This window comes from Physeter macrocephalus, chromosome 8 (assembly GCF_002837175.3).
Source record: "Physeter macrocephalus isolate SW-GA chromosome 8, ASM283717v5, whole genome shotgun sequence".
NCBI classification, from domain to species: Eukaryota; Metazoa; Chordata; class Mammalia; order Artiodactyla; family Physeteridae; genus Physeter; species Physeter macrocephalus.
This window is the reverse complement of record NC_041221.1, coordinates 107,922,244-107,941,165: the sequence shown is the minus strand read 5'-3', so window position 1 is coordinate 107,941,165 and position 18,922 is coordinate 107,922,244. Positions and strand designations below refer to the sequence as shown.

Here is an 18,922-nt window from a genome sequence, read left to right as displayed (position 1 = left end):
AGCCATGTAAGATGCTGTCACTAGAAGTTCTATCCCACATCACAAGAACCTATTTGCATTACTATTAGGACAGCTGGGGTTTTGTTCACCCCGCAGCTGTATATGTATAATGGCCAAATGTGACCTCTTACTGTACTGCTTTTCTAAATGCCCTTTAAAAGACCTGCATACCTTGATACCTGACACCTGCAATTGTGAGATCAACCTCCAAAATATTTTCTAAGGCTGTGCTAAAGTTACTTCCCTCTCTTGTTAAGAATTTCATCCATGAGTATCTACTCACACCAAATGAGGACACTTCAGGCCTAATAAGTCCTCTCCAAACAGAGTTTGGTTGTCTATAATATGAGAGACATGTATATTCCTTTGAGGCATTACTCTTAGGATATGTGAGGAGTCTATGTACTTAGCCTTATGAGTAAGCCAATACTGGGCAAATAATCAAAGCTTCTAGAAGAAACCATTTAAAAGCTGGAAAATATGGCTTCTCAATCACTTTCTAATTGTAAAATATGTAGCAATGAGGAAAACCACTCATCATTTCATGTACTAATTTAGTATTTAAGGACAAAGACGTCTGTTTCAATAAGGATAGAAGAGAAGAAAAAAAGGATAGGAACAGTGCAATGAGGAATCTACTTTTGCAAGAGAGTTACTAAAATGTTTTACGTGATTAATAATACTAAAGTAGATGACATTTGGCTTGGAAAAACTTAAAAGACTTTCTTCCTAAAAGGCTCTCCTATGGGTTCAGAAGTATTACCTGCAAGAGGCAATATTTAATAGTTACAAGTTCTGATTCCAGAACCAGATGGCTTGGGTTCAAACCCAGCCCTGCCACTGACACATTACTTATCCTCTCTTCTGCCTCAGTTTTCTTATCTGCGTAATGAGGGTAAAAACAGGATTTTTTGTCATAAAGTTGCTGAGGGGAGTAATGGATTCAATACATGTAAAATACCTAGAACAGCACCTGGAACATAGTAAATTCCCATAGTGCCAGCAATTATTAGTGTAACCAGCATACTGGTGAGCTCTGATGCACCCAGGATTGATGACAGACAAAAGTAATCAAAATAGGGGAATCGGGAGATGTTTAATGATCACCTACATCTCTTAGGCACTACCTGACATTTGTGCGCCTAAGGAATACAGTCCAGTCAGAGCCCAAACAATCAGACTTTTTCCCTCTAAAAAGGAACCTCAATACACCAAGTCTAGAGATCTCTTAAAAAGACAACCCTAAAGAGCCATGTAAATATTTAACTTTTAAATGCCACAATTTCTTAACAATTAAGATTGCCCGATAAAATACAGGATGCCAGGTTAAATTTGAACTCCAGATAAATAATAAATGTTTAGTATAAGTGTGTCCCATACAATATTTGCAACACATGTAAAAAAATTATTCATTGTTTATAGGAAATTTAAATTTAACTGAGCAGTCTGTTTTGTTTTGTTTTTTCCCAGCTAAATCTGGCAACTCTATTAACAACCCGAAGTTCAGATAAATGTGCTAAATTAGCTAATGCCCATAAAGCAAGAAGAAAAGAAATACTAGCATCATTTGAACTAAATAAAGTATCTTAAGCAGCAGTATAGAAAATGGAAAGAACATGATCTTAGAATCAGGTAAATCTGATATCCAATTCACTCCTCTGCCCATTTATTTATGACTGACTGACCTGGAACAAATAACAACACTTCCTCTAACCTTACTGTCCTCACCTGGTAAATGGGGTTTAAATTTACCACTTCTCAGGGTTGCAGGACAGATTCCATGAAGTAACACACACCAAACACACCCTGAGGCAGGACGGGCAATGAATGTCATAGTATCTTAGCTCCAGAAATGCAAATTTCCCATCACAGCAGCCAAAACCAAAGAACACGCTTTATCCCACAATAACTGAACAGAAAAATATACTCCCCAAACTGTGCCCGCGTACAAAGCTCTCCTTCTCCTGACCATCTCATTCCACTAGGCAGGTTCCTTTGGCAGCCTGAGTTCTGTCCCCACTGCCTTTCACCTACATGGGCAGTACTCAACCATGGTTGGCCAGAGCTGGTTTCTTCTGACTGTGCTTAACAGTATTTGAACAGAAAAGCTGTGAAATAACATTACACTGTGATGTCCTCACATGTTTTTGATCTTTTTCACAAATTTTTTAAGAATAAGGATACATAAACAAATTCATTTCAAATTATCATATAATACTAAATGCAAAAATCTGTTCTCTTAATTTTCAAAAAAAAAAAAGGCTGAAAATCCTAATCACTCAATCGAGTCAATAAAAATTCTGCAGAAGAACTGCAAATGCATGAAAGAAAATTATTTTCCATTGTGACTCTTGGGCCTAGGTCTTCCTTCTGTTTTGGAGTCATACCACACGGGGGATTATTTTCTAACACTCATTTTACAAATTGCTTAACTAACAATATGCTGTCCAATTTTTCATTTAGTATACCTTATCTTTTCTCTACACATTGTGATTTCTTTGAAGGAAAATTAACTAAATATTTCAGCAGTTTAACTAGTGGGAAGCAAAGAATTAAGATTGTAGATACAAAGGTGCTGTAACTGTGTTTTAATCAGCTTATTAAATACAACATGAACATGTATCAATCAACTAACATTTAATTTCATGGTCTATGATTCAAAACTTTTCAAAAGCATAACGGTACAAAATTATCAGTATTTACTTAACAATTCCTTTCCAACTTTGTTTTATCTCATATAAACCATTAAAATATTATAATTGTTACATGTCCTTATGGACTAGAAGAAGATATAATTAGGAATTTTATTAATATACAAATATAATTTGAAATTTATCATTCCAATTTGATCCCTAAAGAAAAATATATCCACATATAAAAATACAGCAACATAATTTTTTAAGTACAGTGACTAAATATAGGAATCTTCTAAACTCTATCCCCAACAGACAACACTTCACTGATAAACTACTGAGCTAAAGTTTGTTTTAAATTGTTGCGGCAGAAAATGGAAACAAATCTCTACAAATTTCATTTAGAAAGTAAACTGCCTTAATTGCACATTCATTTAGGAGTATTATACAAAGATTTCCCATCAGTCACACTTTGACTTGGAATGTATGTGTACATACTTATCTCTTCTTCTCTACCGAAAGAGTGGTTTTTCATGATATGAGTGACTCAGTTTTTCACAGAATAATTTAGTTTATCTAAATTCTACTCTTGTTAAGGAGCAGTGAAAATTATTAAGAAAAGCCAGGTTCTTCTCTAGCATTTTGCTTGATAGCAAAAATTACTTTACTTTTAAAAGGTCTGTTTCTGACCATTATTTTTGTCTCAAGTGGAGAAGGGCCTGAGGGTAAGGGTCATTAACATCTTTCACTAAGACAAAAAGATTCAACTGTGGTTGCTAGGATACCAACAGACAGATTCACTTATTACAGCCAGGAACAGTTATTAATAATGTCTTCTCACAAAACAACATACTAACTGCAACAGGAAGGAAGCTTAATGCAAACAAAGTCTCAAGGGCAGAGGCAGTCCCTGCCCTTTAAGAGCTTAATATCATCTGTTACTGGTATTTAAAAGTGCATTTTAAATAAGTTATTTTTTAAAGGAATGGAAATAAGTAGACAGCAGGAAGAAGCAAAGGAGGGAAGTTAAACGTATGGCCAAAGAATAAGTCAACTGTTTCATCTGAGTCTGCAGAGTCACATTCCTTTGTTCATTAACTTATTTAACTGAATGAGTCTGTACTATGTGCTGATTACTGTTCTAGGCATTAGCACCCCAGTGGTTAATAAGACAAAGTTTGAGCCCTCATTGAGCTTACACTCCAGGAAGGAGACCAAGCAGAAGTTAATATTTGTGCCTATAGGCAAGTATGAATGCGTGTGTGTGTGTGTGTGTGTGTACACAGTGTGAAAAGGGCACGGAGGCAGGTCAGTGAAGGCCTTACATATATTTAGCGATTACTACATGGCAAGTGCTGGGCTAGGCAATGAGGACAGAGTGTAACAAGAGACACATGTTTTCTGCCACTCAAGTTTATCTGGGTGGGAGATCCAGGTAAACTAACAGGGAAGTATTCTGGTGCCACTTACTGCCTGTGTAACCTTGGCAAGTTGGTAACACCTTCATCATGAAGAGTGGCACTAACCTTCAAAAGTTATTGTGAACATTAGATGTTTATAAAACGTTTGGCACATTGCCTGGTAAACTACAAATTTTATTATTTCAGTTAAGAGCCCACGTTATAGAATAACAAGAAATGAGATTGATGGAAATTGAGGATGGCAGAAAAAAGGAAAGGATAATAAAAGTCTGTAAAAAATCAAAAAGGGAGGAGAGTTGGGTTCACATTAGAAGCTCTTTGTAAAACACACTGCTAAGTGTATTTATAAGCCTACAAGGAATAGTATACAATGGAATCACATCACATACCCAATTAAGTGACACGAATTAAACGATACATGATTGGCAGAGAAAAGAGGAGGAGAGAGCAATTTAAATAATAAAAGTGGCTCTGCCACTATCTCACTCAATGAGGGACTATTTCAGAGTAAATGAAATTTACAGAAAAAAAAATCTGCAGTCCTACAGGCAAGTCTCAGATCCCACATGTAAAGTGTGAGCACCTCACCTCACTGAGTGAGTCCAGATATAAACAAAGACTGTGTTTTTTCATATGTGTCCCCTAAATGCAAATGTACTATTTAATCTGGTGCTCAAGTGGATAAATAGCAATAGGAATTTTTATTAGATGTGATTTTCATCACCTTTTGTACTTACTTTATAACTAATTCTTGTCCACTATATGACCTCCGTTTTATAGATACACAATTTTCTACATTTTATAGATAAACAAACCCAAGGACACCAGAAGGTCTGCTTCATTCTGCCTGGCTCCAGATCTCTGTAGCCTTTATTAAATGCCCAGGCAACCCTGAGTTTTGATTTGAAGGGAAAGGCTAAGATTAAGGAGGAAAATGATATAAAACATATAAGAGGAAAAGTTAATAAGACTAATAGGGATTTTTAGGAAAAGATAAAGTCATTAAGACCAAAGACAAGGAAACCAAGTCAGAAGCTGATGTGTAGTAACTGCTCATCACAAATTTCCAGAATATTGATTTCACATATATTATACCTCTGTGCATACTAAATATTGAAGTATACTGGAAATTCAAACATTTCAGCATCCAAGCTCTATCTCCCAGACTATCTCTCACACCCAAAAGCAGGACACATGCGTATACACACACACACACACACATACACACACACACACACACACACACACAGCTTCACCAAATCATTTGTCCGGACATAAAGTAACAAGTTCTATTGTCTTAGAAACAGAAAGAAATACATAACAATAAAGTAGTTGAAAAGAATATAAGTATGACAAAATTGAAAATTGGGAATAAAGAAAAAAACCTTCAAAGTAGTAAATGAATATGGTGCCTCTGACAGTAATAATGAAATTGAGAAAAATAACAAATAGAAGCTAAAGTAAGTCATTCAAAAGAGGTCTTTGGAAGTATATTCCAAAAAAAAATCCTGCAACTTAATTCACTGGGCATTTACTCAGTGCCTGTGTCCTCACACTAACAGAGATAAACATCGAATCATATTTCCCATCATCATTTTAGCAACTTCCCTTTACCTTGGGAGGAAAATCTCTGGCCCCAGTAAATAACAAAAGTTGTCATGTGAAAGAATAATAACATTAATGATAATAATAGCAGTTACTCTAGGGCTGTGTAACATACCTTTAACATTTTACCCTATGAAATAAGTACTTTAGCCTGATTCCACCTGGGAAAAAACTTACTCTCATGTTAAGAAGCTGGCTTAAAGTTGTTTAACACTTGTTGGGATTGGGACTCACTCTCATGTCTGCTTAACATCAAGGCTCTTAACCACTTTATACTGTTTCTACATTTTAAAGATACAAAGTTTCCCATGAGCACTCTGCGTTTTCTAACATAGAGTTTATGGACATGAAATAATTCTCCCACACAATACATAAGAAGTAACTAAAATGAACTATCAGTGCCTTAAAATACATGTAACTTTTCATCTCCCAAAGCTCAGACCATCGTGTGTTTATTCCTATTTCATACTATACAAGTATTATCCTTGAATGGCTCATAAATTGATGAAATGAGAACACAACTACATATAAAATAAATATGTTATTGTTAAAAATCAGAGAATGATGTCTCAAAAATTTGAGAAGTGGGTTATACCAGATTCTCATTAAAATACTCTGGGCCTACAAGGGCTTATTAACCTCTAGATTTTTGAAGTACAATTTTACCTGGGTCATTATGGGAATGAGGCACCACAAAGACTTGAAGGGGCTTAGTATCCCATTCATCAGCTTTATAAGTAATGTCAAATCCTTGCTTCCAAACTCCACCATCTGGATTGTCAAAAGGAATTAGACTGTAAACATCTAACATCTAAAAACATGAGACAAAAAAAAAAAGTTAAATTTAATCATGTATAACCATTATTAATTTAAACTTAATGTTGGAAATATTTGCTCAAAACTACTCCTTGCTATACTCTGTATATATATTTTAAAAGATAAAACTATTTCTGTAGATATTAACTAAAGAGTTTAAGGCAGAAAATATTTAATCACCATTCAAAGGGTTAAAATGCTATTTGTATTATATAATTAACCTGATAAATAATTCCCTTCCTCTTCTGCTTCTAATATAAAATATCTTCATTCAATTCTTCTTCCCTTGCTTTACTTCCAATACAATTTAATAGAAAATGATGGGAACTGAAGAGCAAACAAAAAAAAATTTCATCATGATCAAATATTTTAGCATTTTCAAACACATTACTGAAAATTATTTTATACTTTGTCTTTAAATTATAATCAATCTCCTATGTTTTAAAATCTGTATCTGAATGGAAATGGATCTATAGCTATTCTTCAATTTTGCCTATGTATGTTTACCTTTTTAATTCTAAAAATAAAACTATAACAGGGTCAACTAGGTTTAAAAATGGAAGCATTTTTTACATTGAGATTTAGCTTTTAGTGTTCAAATATTTTCTAAGTTTCCAATGCAGTGTTCCTTCTAGATAATAATCTATTTAGACACAAAGGAAAAAAAATATTACAAAAAAACAAAGCCAAACAAACCTAAAAACTTATTTTTCATACTCTCTAATAGTAAGTGTAACAAAGAACACAAACCTCCTTTGGTAAAATTCAAACTAAAAAATTACATCCTAATAAATACATAAATGGGTTACAATTTTTTTTAAGATAAGCAAGTTATATAAAAAAGTGAATACAAAGTATTTTAAGACAATAATATATCTATCTTTCACTTGGAAGTTTATAACTAAAATAAAATACTCCCAAGGATGAGAACAAATCTTTGGGAACCAGCTGGATAAGAGGATGTGAGAGCACTCTCTGCTATTCCTTCCAGGTCTTTCTTGGGCCCTGCAGCTTTCCCAGTACCCTGCTGCCTTGCTCTGCCTGATTTCCATGGCTGCTCTGTGGCTCCTTTCTGTCCAGCTCAGATTTAGACCCTTCTCCTCCCCCCCAAAAAAGATTTTATCATTTCCCTTTAAAAGGTACTTAATTAAAACCTAAACAAAGCCAAGCCTCACAGAAATAGATACCCCTTCAAAGCACAGGATCGTGATCCTATCTGAACCTGGCCACACAGTAGGCTGATGAGGCTGTAGGCACGTAGCCCGGGCAGCTCCACTGTCCCCAGCTTCCGGCATGGCCTATGAGCCATGGCCTCGAGATCATATCATGTTCTCTGTCCCCAAGAGTTAATGAAAACTTCTACCCTGAAGCAAGGCCAGAGCCAACTCCTTTTGTCCAACTTTAAAATATTCACACCCCAGGGTCCTGTCACCAAGTTCCAGTTTCCAGTCTAAGGTACAACAGTAAAATAGCTCTTTGCCAATCTGTAGAACAGAGCAAACATGAGTGACACACCCAAAGTTTAAGAAAGGCAGAAGTCCTTTCTTACCTTAGTTTTCAACTCCCCTACCCTCTAGAACAGTGCTACCCGAGGGAAATATTATGCAAGCCAAATACATAATTTAAAATTTTCTAGTAAAATGAAATAGGTAAAATTAATTTTGATGATATATTTTTTAACCCGATTTATTCGAAATTTTACCATCCCAACATGTAATGAATGAGCAAGATATTTTACATTCTTTTTTTCACACTAACTCTTCAACACTTTGTGTGGATATTAGTGCACATCTTAACTCAAATTAGCCACACTTGAAGTGCTCATTAACCGCAGGTGGACAGCAGCCTCCATCCTGGACAGCACAGCTCAGAACATTTCCCTTCCCTATCACAAAGGCATATTCAGTAAAAAGAATCTAACCTTACACTGTGTGAAACCTATAATGTAGAACAGATATATACTAAAAGTAGGGCTTTTCTGGTACTCTTCAAAGGAAGGTAAAAAAAATCTCTTTGGCCACATTTAAACCTCTGAAGGTCTTCAACTATTACAGAAAATAAGACCTAAGAAGCATACAGAAAAGGCCATAGTCAGGAAGTATAAAATAAGAAAAATTAGGAGAAATACAGAATTACAGAAATTTATCACTAAAAAGAACATTAATGATCATTTGACTAATCAAATGATTTTACAAAAATAGAAACGATAATCCAGAGAATTCAGCAACTAAGAACAGATACCAGATCAAATCTAAACAAACAAAAACAAATCAAAGCCCAGTGATTATTAACAAATGCATACATTACCTGCACATCTGAACTCTGACTTCCACTTTGTGAAGCAAACAGACAGTCTCCAGGGTCAACTGTGAGAGACAACTGTTTCGATGGCAGAAGAGGTGAGCCGGCACCTTGGCTGAAATTGCCCTTTGAGCTTTTCGAACCATCCTCCACAGACTCACTCAAATTGATGACCGAGTCTCTAATATTTGAGATGATCTCATTATTCTCAGCTAGCAAACGTTCCAAATGGTCTATTTTTTCTTGCAACATTGAGAGCTGGCCCTACAATAAAAAAGAAAAAGGGGGCTATATGAAACTCTAATATAGCTCTGCTGAGACACACAACTTTTTTTTTTTTTTTTTTTTTTGCGGTACGCGGGCTTCTCACTGTTGTGGTCTCTCCCATTGCGGAGCACAGGCTCCGGACGCACAGACTCAGTGGCCATGGCTCACGGGCCTAGCCGCTCCGCGGCATGTGGAATCTTCCCAGACCGGGTCACGAACCCATGTCCCTTGCATCGGCAGGCGGACTCTCAACCACTGCTCCACCAGGAAAGCCCACACATTTTTTTTAAACTATGTGCCTGACCAAGAGGGCAGCTACTCACCCTTCACTATCCACTTTTATAAGTGGGATCACAGAATGCGTGAATGCATAACAGCTGGCTGTTAAAACACCAATTTACAGCAGAAAATCTTCTCCATGACTGCAATCTTTGTTTAGTCATATTTTAAAATGTGCAACAGAAAGACCAAAAATATTGCGGGCTATATTTCCTATTACCCCAAACCCAGCCCTAAAAGATCTTCAGGTCTCTAAAATCACTAAGTACAACACCATATTATACTCAGATATGAAATTTTAAATTTAACTATAATTGATTCCAGTTACTTATAAGAGCAAAAATGTATGAACCTAAAAAATATCATTCCATTTCAATCAGTAACACTAGTGAATAATCTAAAGAAGAACTATCATCAATAGAAAAATCAACTAGTCAACTCTTAATTAGCTATATTATGAAAAAGACTGGCATGAACCTTCCCCAAGCAACTGCACTGTAAGTCATTTAGATTGCTTCTGCTACACTACTGTGGATCTTTCGGTTTTTTTAATTGATCCTCACATATAGAGGGGCTTGCCACCTCTAAACATAAACCATGCTATATAGAATAACCCTTCAACTTATGAGAGCAATGACAATCTTTGTCTTGTTCACTCCTATATCTTGGGTCCCAAATACATAGTACTTATATGTTTATCACATGGCCCTCACATTTCTTCAACTCAACCATAATTCTTTAGTGAACACCCACTGTACAGGCATAAGGCTACATGCTGGAAAGACAGATGTGCATTAGATATGGGTCCCTGTCTGAATACACAAGGTGACATTGCTTTTGTGCGACAGCAATAGCAATAGCCTGTGCTATGACCCCAAAAATGTCCACATTGAGGTTTAATAAAATATATGCATAGAAAATAAACAAATCTGTACACCCAGAAACAAAAATTCTCTCACCAGTAAATAATAGGAAGACAGAAATGGGGAAGGAAAAGAAGAAGAAAAAACACCTACATGTCCCAAAGTGAAGGACTGGTCAAGTGATACATTTAATATCATGAAACAGTTTTCAGTTGCTAAAAAGTTAGAAATACAAATTTTAAAAAAAAGAAATATTGGGAAGTTACTTTCAGGAGATACAGTGAAGAAAACCCAGTTTTAAAATAGTATGTATAAAAAACGTAGTATGTATGACATGACTGTTCCTCTTTTGATAAAAAATACATAAGGAAGGCCATAATCAAGATGGAAAAAACTGGTTAAGGGTATTTATACTCTTCTTTAGTCCGTTATGAGTGGTTGTGGATTTTGTAATGTGGAGGCCAAGAATAAGAACGATTCAAGTTCCAGGTATTGGCCAGTTCAGCAAGGGGTGGGGAGAAATCAACAGAGTGCTATCTACCAAGAGAAGACCACTTCAGCAAACTGTGAGAGAGGTGACAGAAGTCTGAAGGGACTAAGGGAGATATTTTGGAATAAGAAAAAAAGTACAGTAAGTCCCCTACATACGAATGAGTTCCACTCCAAGAGCGCGTCTGTAAGTCCAATTTGTTCCTAAGTCCAACAAAGTTAGCCTAGGTACCCAACTAACACAATTGGCTATATATTGATAGCACTGTACTGTAGTAAGTTTATAATACGTTCGCATCTTTGAAAGTTCGCAGCTTGAAGGTTCGTATGTAGGGGACTTACTATAGCCAAGATGAGAAGCAGACCAGCAGGAAGGTACCTTGAGGGTGAGCGGGAGAGACAACACTGGAGATGAATACCCAAAACCTAGACGTTGAAGAAACAAAGAGCACAGATGGCCATGGACCTCCTCAAACCTGAAAGATGCTCTCACAGGCCTCTCTACTTAGACACATATGATAGAAAGAGCCCCCTACAGGTCAGAACTGTAGTCCTTTAAGGCAACTGTCACCTCTAGGGTGGGGTGCCATGTCCTACAAGGGAGAACTCAAGCCTGTTCATCAATATATAGAGAAGAAGAAAGTGCAAGGTCTTAGCAAAGAACTCAGCCTGCAAGACAAGCCTCACTTCCCCCCATGAAAAGCAAGAGAGAGAATATGGATCAGTCCTTGACTAGAAATGGCAAAGCAAAGGAAACTTGATGGATCACTGACACACTAGTTCAGGGTCCAAAGAAGCTAGCTGAACCACGGAGGTTGCCAGTCAGCAATTGAGCAATATTACACTACAAATCTTTATAGGCACACATCCATATTGGTCGATTGGCTCTTGTGGAAAGACCAAAGGGGACCCCTTGGCCTAACCCAAAGTTCACCCAAAGAAGCTAAAAATATTTGAGAGTTAGGTACACAGCTGACTAATCTGTATTTAATTTCCTAAACGGACATGCTATCAAAGGCTGTCTGAAATAAGGGAAAAACTTTTCTTCACTCATTATCACAACACCCCAGACTGAGGCTTTTTGAAATCACTACTGATGAGTTTCGTTGAATATTTCCAATACTGAAGATACAAGCCTATTTCAGTGATGCTTGCAATTTCTACCGCAGCAGGTAACAACAGTAAATCAAGTTCCTCTGAATCCAAGCAGAATTAGAACATGTTGCCTTGTCTTGCCTGCAGTAAAGCTACACACCTCCATAAAATAAAACCTTAGCTTAGTCTAAAATACCACCATCCCAGAGCTTTTAAAGATGCTACGTGTTTTATCAAACACTTATAAGGTATAAATTAATTCATGGGTGCCCATGTTTCTCCAGATCTTTCTGTACTTTCGGGAAAAGATAATTTTGGAGCCATGCACATAGCAAAGCCACCTACAGCTTACAAGAACACACTGAGAAAAAAGAGCCTCCTTTTGCGAATATTCTCACTATGGCCCCAGTCCCAAAACCCAGGGATGAGAGTATTATACAAAATAAACATTACAGGCGATGGATGTTCCATGAAAAAAGATCCTGCAGGCACTAAAGATGACTTTCAATCTCATTGTAGCTTTAAAGATACAATTAATGATCAGTACCTGGAATTCTGTACTGAATTAATAAGTCCATGGAGAAAATCGTGGCCTAGAGATATGTTAGCATAATGGTCTAATGAAAATAATTTTTTAAACTATATTATGCAGTGGAATAAAGTCTCGCTACAAACAGCTAAAATTCTTTAAATATACCTACTTCCATAAGCAAATTCTGTACACACGACAGAGAAGCATGATATGACCTTAAAAAGATACACTTGTAGTCTGCATTAAAGTAACAGAAATCATAGATAATGTTTCAGTTATGCTGACAAGTCAAAGAATGCTGATGGTAATACTGAAAAAGACAATTTTCTGTAGGGCAAGAAAATCACTTGTGAGAAAACTACTCTATTCTTTGATTTGCTAATCAGTTCTACAGGGAGGCCACAGTGTTTCACTGCCAAGGAGTGGGGAAGGAGGTCATGATATTTGATTTACTCTGCTTCTGGTGAAAAAGAAAAACTGAGGAAAAAAAAAAATCACTGATAGCAAAGACTTTTGAGAGAGAAAATTTAGGGCCTACTACAAGCAAACCAAGATCAGTACCCACAACGCCCTATGAACAAAATCTATATACACCTAACTGCTAAATCCAAAAACTTATATAATTATTTGCCCCATATAAGACACTAGCTGCTGGGATTGGCATCACTGTAATCACTCAAGCATGGCTGAATGTGCATATCATTCTTCCTTCCTGTTACAACTGAAAAAATATGTGCCTCCCTGCCCCGCTTCAAAGACCAACACTCCACTGGTGAGCTCCAAACCCATCTCTCTCAATTGCTCAAAGGCTGTATTCTTTTGGTTAAACTCCCTCCAACACTGTTTCATCAAACTCGCCTTCTAAAAGCAACTCATCCTCAATAGTATAACATATTATATTAGGTCAAATTATATGAAATTGCCATTCTCATAAGCCAAAAATAGTCCAATGTCACCAATTTCTTATGGTTCAACTTAACACTATTTCCTATCTAAAAAAATAAACTCTGGTGATTCCCTTAGCCCCACCATTCCCTTCGAGGGCTCCACCCCCTTCACTGACAAACAGAGGTTATCAACAGTCTATACATCCCCCTTCCTTACAAACTCCCATTCCCACATCTGGCCATTCCAATCAGCATCTGCCTACCACTCCGCCAAAACTGCCCCTGAAAAGCCCCCAAAGCCTACCATGTTATCAAGCCTCATTAGCCAACACTGTCCTTACTCATCATCTCGAGGAGCATTTGGCCCAGTGGACCACTCCCTCTTCCCTGAAATATTTTCTTCACTTGCTCGCAGCACAGCATGCTCTTGGTTTTCCTCCTGCCAACTGTTTATCAGTCTCTTTCTCTTCCCAGTATCTAAACAATGGAGGGCCTCAAGGTTAGCTCCTGAGAAATCTGCCTTCTCTATACTGTCTTAAATGATCTCATCCACTTCTTGGTTTAAATTCCATTTTCTGTACTGATGTCTCCCATATTTATATTGCCAAATGAAACCTCTTCTCTGAAAAATAGACCCATATATCCAAATGATTACCTGACTTCTCCACTTTGGTTTCAAACTTAAGTCTGAAAGATTACTTTCCCCAAAAAGCCATATTATAGGCCTCCTGTCTTTACTAAGTAGCTTTAATGTCTACCTCATTGGCCACTCCTGAAATCCTCCTCACCCTGCTCACACATCCAACCCACCTGCAAGTTCATTCATCCTATCTCCAAAATATTTACTGAATCCATCTACCTCTCTCCCTCTCAACTGCTACCACACTGGTCCAAGTCACAAACAATCTCTCCTAGCCTAGTATAGCAGCCTCTTAACTGATTTCCCATATCCACATCCTTCAACCATGCCCTACTCAGTTGTAATACATTTATTACAATCCAGTGCTAGTTTCTTATCACACTTAAAAAAAAATTAAAACACCTCACACTAGACTCAATAAGGACCTGCACATCTATCTCCCCACGCTGCTCTCTTTCTCTCTCTCCTCCAACTTAGCTTCACCCTGATCTTATCTCAGTTCTAAACCTGCTCCTCCCCACCTAATCAAGACCTTGGTACATGTTCTCTTTACAGAATGCTCCAACTCCCTTCTGCTCCAAGTGTCCCCTCTGCATAGTCTTCTCCAGCCATCCTCTCGAAAATAGGCCTCCTCATGTTATACTCTATGTCAGCTTATTTTTTGTTTCTTCCACAGCATTTTTACCTATTTTATTCATGTACTATTTCCCCATCTTCATCACTAAATGAATCACTATATTTAGAACAAGCACCACAGCTGTCATACTCATCATTGTACCCTGATGCCTAGCACAACACCTGGCACACAATAGAAATGCAAATATTTACTAAAAAAAAAAAAAAAGACAGAAAAACAGTGTGTAACATTTTTCCTAAGACAAGGAAGTAGTAAATGTCATTTTTTGGCACATATACCTACATCAAAAATAATACAAATAAAAGTGAAACTAATAATTTTTAAAGAAAATCCAGAAAAACTCTTCACTGTAACCCAAAAAGTAGGTAGAGAAAAGAATCAGGAGTCCTAAATAATAGGGTGATCTTCATGGACTGTTTGGAAATGAAATAAAAAATGACCCATATTCAGCCACATAGTGACAATCATGACCTTGTGAGTAGAGTAAAATACGTGGCTCCTTTCCTAGGGCAAAGATTATGGATTCTGTACAGTCCAATCAAATGTTTTCAGATTTCACAACTTTCAGTAACCATGGCTCAATGGGCTATGATTTTCAACGGACGTGTGGGGGGCAGGGTGGAGGGAGTTTGCATAAAGAACACTGAGACGATTCTAGAATCCTTCTTACCATGGTAGTGATATGAAATCTTCATTCAACCAAATCAAATTTATAATTAAGAGAACTCTAGAGGAAATATTATTACATGTACATTATATAACCACCAATGGCAGAATGCAAAAGAAACAAAACTTCACCCAAAGAAACAAAACTTCACCCCAATATGTGTTTGTGTATATACCTGAAACTCTAGATCTATACCCCTTTTCATTTATGCTTTTTCCCCCCTTTAAATTTAATTTTGTTAGATTCAGCATGTCACTCCATCACATCAAGATTTTTCTGCACTTGGATTCTGTCACTGAAGTGTCCTTCATGAAGTGAATGTGGTTGGGTGAACAAGGCTCTAACAGTGACCATTAGACTCATTGGAAAGGCTGCGCAAAATTACAGATCCCTGGGATTCATCCTGAAATCTCAGGTAGGGCCCCAGAAACTGCAGTGTTAATGTTCCACAGGTGACTCTGGTGATTAGCCAAGTTTGGGACCTATGGCTCTGACATCATGCATTTTAGTGAAATACCTAAGAGAATGCAGCAGACAATAAACCATTTGGCAAGTCATCCCTCAACTCCCCACAGGGTGACATGAATTCACAGACCTGCACCCTTTGATAATCTGTTTAAATATATATTAACTCTCCTCCATCTCATGCTCTAGGATATTATACCTTACCACATTTTTATTTATTTTATTTTTTTTTTTGTGGTACGCGGGCCCCTCACTGTTGTGGCCTCTCCCGTTGCGGAGCATAGGCTCCAGACGCGCAGGCTCACTGGCCATGGCTCACGGGCCCAGCCGCTCCGCGGCATGTGGGATCTTCCAGAACCAGGGCACAAACCCGTGTCCCCTGCATCGGCAGGCGGATTCTCAACCACTGCGCCACCAGGGAAGCCCCACATTTTTATTTTTAAATGACAGCAAATAATGATTACTTTTAATGACTCCTTTTACCATATAAAGGTAAAGGCAGTTTAGCTAAATAGTTAAGCACATGGGCTCTGGGTCAGACTGTTTGGGTTCCAATCCTAGATCTGGCATTTACAACTACTGTGACCTTGAGGAAGTACAACAGCTTAACTTTGGGGAGCCTCAGTTTCATTATGGGCTAAATGCAGTGCTAATACCCATTGCTTGGAATGGTTGTAAATGAACTTAGCACAGAACCTGCCACCAAGTAAGCACTCAAGAAGATATTACTGCTGCTACTGCTATAATAAAAGTTTGGCTTTCTAAAATTACTTTGAAGGGGAACAACAACTGTGATTAAGAACAGACTCTAAAGCCAAGTCAAGAGAGTAGCATAACCAAAACAGCAGCATAGGAGACCCCAGCCTCCATCTTCCCACAAAGATCAACAATTAGACAGCTATCCACAAACAAAATAGTTCTGGGAGAGCTCTGGAGTCTACTTACAGAATTTCAGCAACACAGTGGAACAACAACAACAAAAAACTGAGAATACCACACAAAAAAAGAAGGAAAGCAGCTTCATTTTGCCTGCATCATGCCATCCCCCAAGCCAACATTGTTCAATGCCAAGAGGGAACTCCACAGCTAGAAAGAGTTCCCCTTGCTGGGAAAGAAAAGTGGGTAAGTGATCAGCCTCCTCAGCCCTTTGGAGAACTGTACAAAGAGACACATAGAGACACCTAGGAACAAGGAAGAAAAGCAGGGGCTACCAATAGCATTCACACAGTAGGAGGTCACAGTGACCTGCTCTGCAGAGAAACCCAGCAGCTTCCATCACTGAAGAAGGAACCAATGGCCAGCACAGTAGTCACAGAACCCCTGCAGATTTCACCAGTTTTCACCCGTGTTCACATTCATTGACTTCAGCCACCTGTGTCCCTTCCTGCTTCCTCCAGACCCATCCCCTCTGGAGCCCAGGAACCACATCAGCAGCCAAACCAGGCCTCTGTGGCTGCTCAAGTGCAAGATTCCAGCCTAGACCCCCACTACCATGGGAGCCCCTCCAGCTGTGCACTTGCAAGCTGCCACCAACCTGATGCCTATCACCAGCCTCCATCACCTGCACACACCCAGGAAGAGACAGTGCAGCCATGGGAAAGCATGCCTACCGCAAAGGCCCCCACAGCTGCTTGTGGGTCAGGATGTGGTCCTGTCTTCTGTCACCGGCAGGCAACACTGTGCCCACCGGCAGCTAGACCTGCCAGCTGTGCACCTGCACACCCCCAGACTGCCCCTGTCACCAGCCTCCATTGCAGCGTGCTCATGGTGAGACGGAGCAGTCACAGTAGTACACATCAACCACCAGGAGCCCTGCAACTACCAGTGTACCCATAGTTGGCTCCAGCTTTGCTGCCTGACTTGTAATGCCACAAATACATGTACGTCTGCAACCGGCCCTGCCACTATACTGGCCCCTGTAGCCGGCTCCCATGGGCAAATGTGTGCACACCACCAGCTCTGGCCATCACTGCCGTCTGCTCTGATACCTAGCCATCAAACCTAGTGATGCCACTGAGGACTCAGACAGCCCTTGCAGCCACTGAAAACACCCTGCATCACTCACCAGAGACCACACATATCAATGTTGTGAAATCCAGCGGCCTCAGCCAAAGAGACATCACACTGACCCCCAAAACTGATGCAGCCACACACCCCTGCTCTTGAAGCTCTGCACCACTAGACCTGGGGTCACAGCACGCTCCAGCATGCCCCCACCCACAGGTGAAAGGCTTCTCTTACCAGTCAGTCCATAGTTTGGAGGAGGTCACTGCTTCTTCAAATGCAGACACCTTTACTAGGCTACAGGGATCACAAAGAATCAGGGAAGCATGACTCCACCAAAGGAATACAGTAAACCTCTAGTAATTGGTCTCAAACAAATGAAGATACGTTTGTTGGAATTGCCCAACAAATAATTCACAATCGTTCAAAAGACGCTCAGAGAGTTACAAGAGAACACAGATAAGCAACATAACAACATCATAAAAACAATATAAGAACAAAATGAGAAGTTCAATGAAGAGATGGAAAACATATATAAGAACCAAACAAGAAATTTTCAAGCTGAAGAATACAATGATCAGTAGAGAGCTCTAACATCAGACTTGACCAAGCAGAGGAAAGAATAAGTGAGCTCAAAGATAGATCAACTGAAATCATTCAATCAGGAGAAAAAAGAAAAAGGAATGAAAAAGAATTTTAAAAGCCTACATGTTCTGTGGGATACCAACAAAAGAACCAGTTTGCAAATTATTGGAGTTTGGGAAGGAGAAGAGTGCAGAAAGCTTATTTAATGAAATAATGGCTGAGAACTTTCCCAAACTGAGGAGAGATTTGGATATCAGGTTCATGAAGCTAATAGGTCACCAAACCAAATCAATTTAAAGTGATCCTCTCCAAGACACAGTTTAATAAAATTGACAGAAATCAAAGACAAAGAAAAATCTTAAAAGCTGGAAGAGAAAAAAAGCTTGTAAAGCTCAAGGGAACCCCCCAATAGGCTACTGGTGGATTTCTAAGCAGAAATCTTACGGGGTAGGAGAGAGCAGGATGATATATTCAAAGTGCTGAAAGAAGAAAACTGCCAACCAAGGATACTTTACCTGGCAAAGCTGTCCTTCAGAAATGAAGAAGGGATAAAGATTCTCCCAGACAAACAAAAGCTAAGGGAACTTATCACAACACCTGCCTTACAAGAAATGCTGAAAAAAAGTCTTCCAGCTGAAATGAAAACACACTAATTAGCAACATGAAAACATAGAAAATACAAAACACACTGGTAAAGATAAGTATATAGTCAAATTCAGAATACTCTAATACTGTA

General features: G+C 38.4%; 1 protein-coding gene across 1 annotated transcript in view; it reads right to left on the bottom strand.

Annotated features, from left to right (window-relative positions):
* The window catches only part of MAN2A1 (mannosidase alpha class 2A member 1), a 161,164-nt gene that overhangs the window by 122,077 nt on the left and 20,165 nt on the right, over window positions 1-18,922 (bottom strand). Inside the window, exons 2-3 of the mRNA XM_007110943.4 lie at window positions 8,783-9,040; window positions 6,326-6,470 (exon numbers count right to left, since the gene is read on the bottom strand). Of these exons, the coding sequence (XP_007111005.1) occupies window positions 6,326-6,470; window positions 8,783-9,040 (403 nt within the window). The remainder of the gene's footprint in view (window positions 1-6,325; window positions 6,471-8,782; window positions 9,041-18,922) is intronic.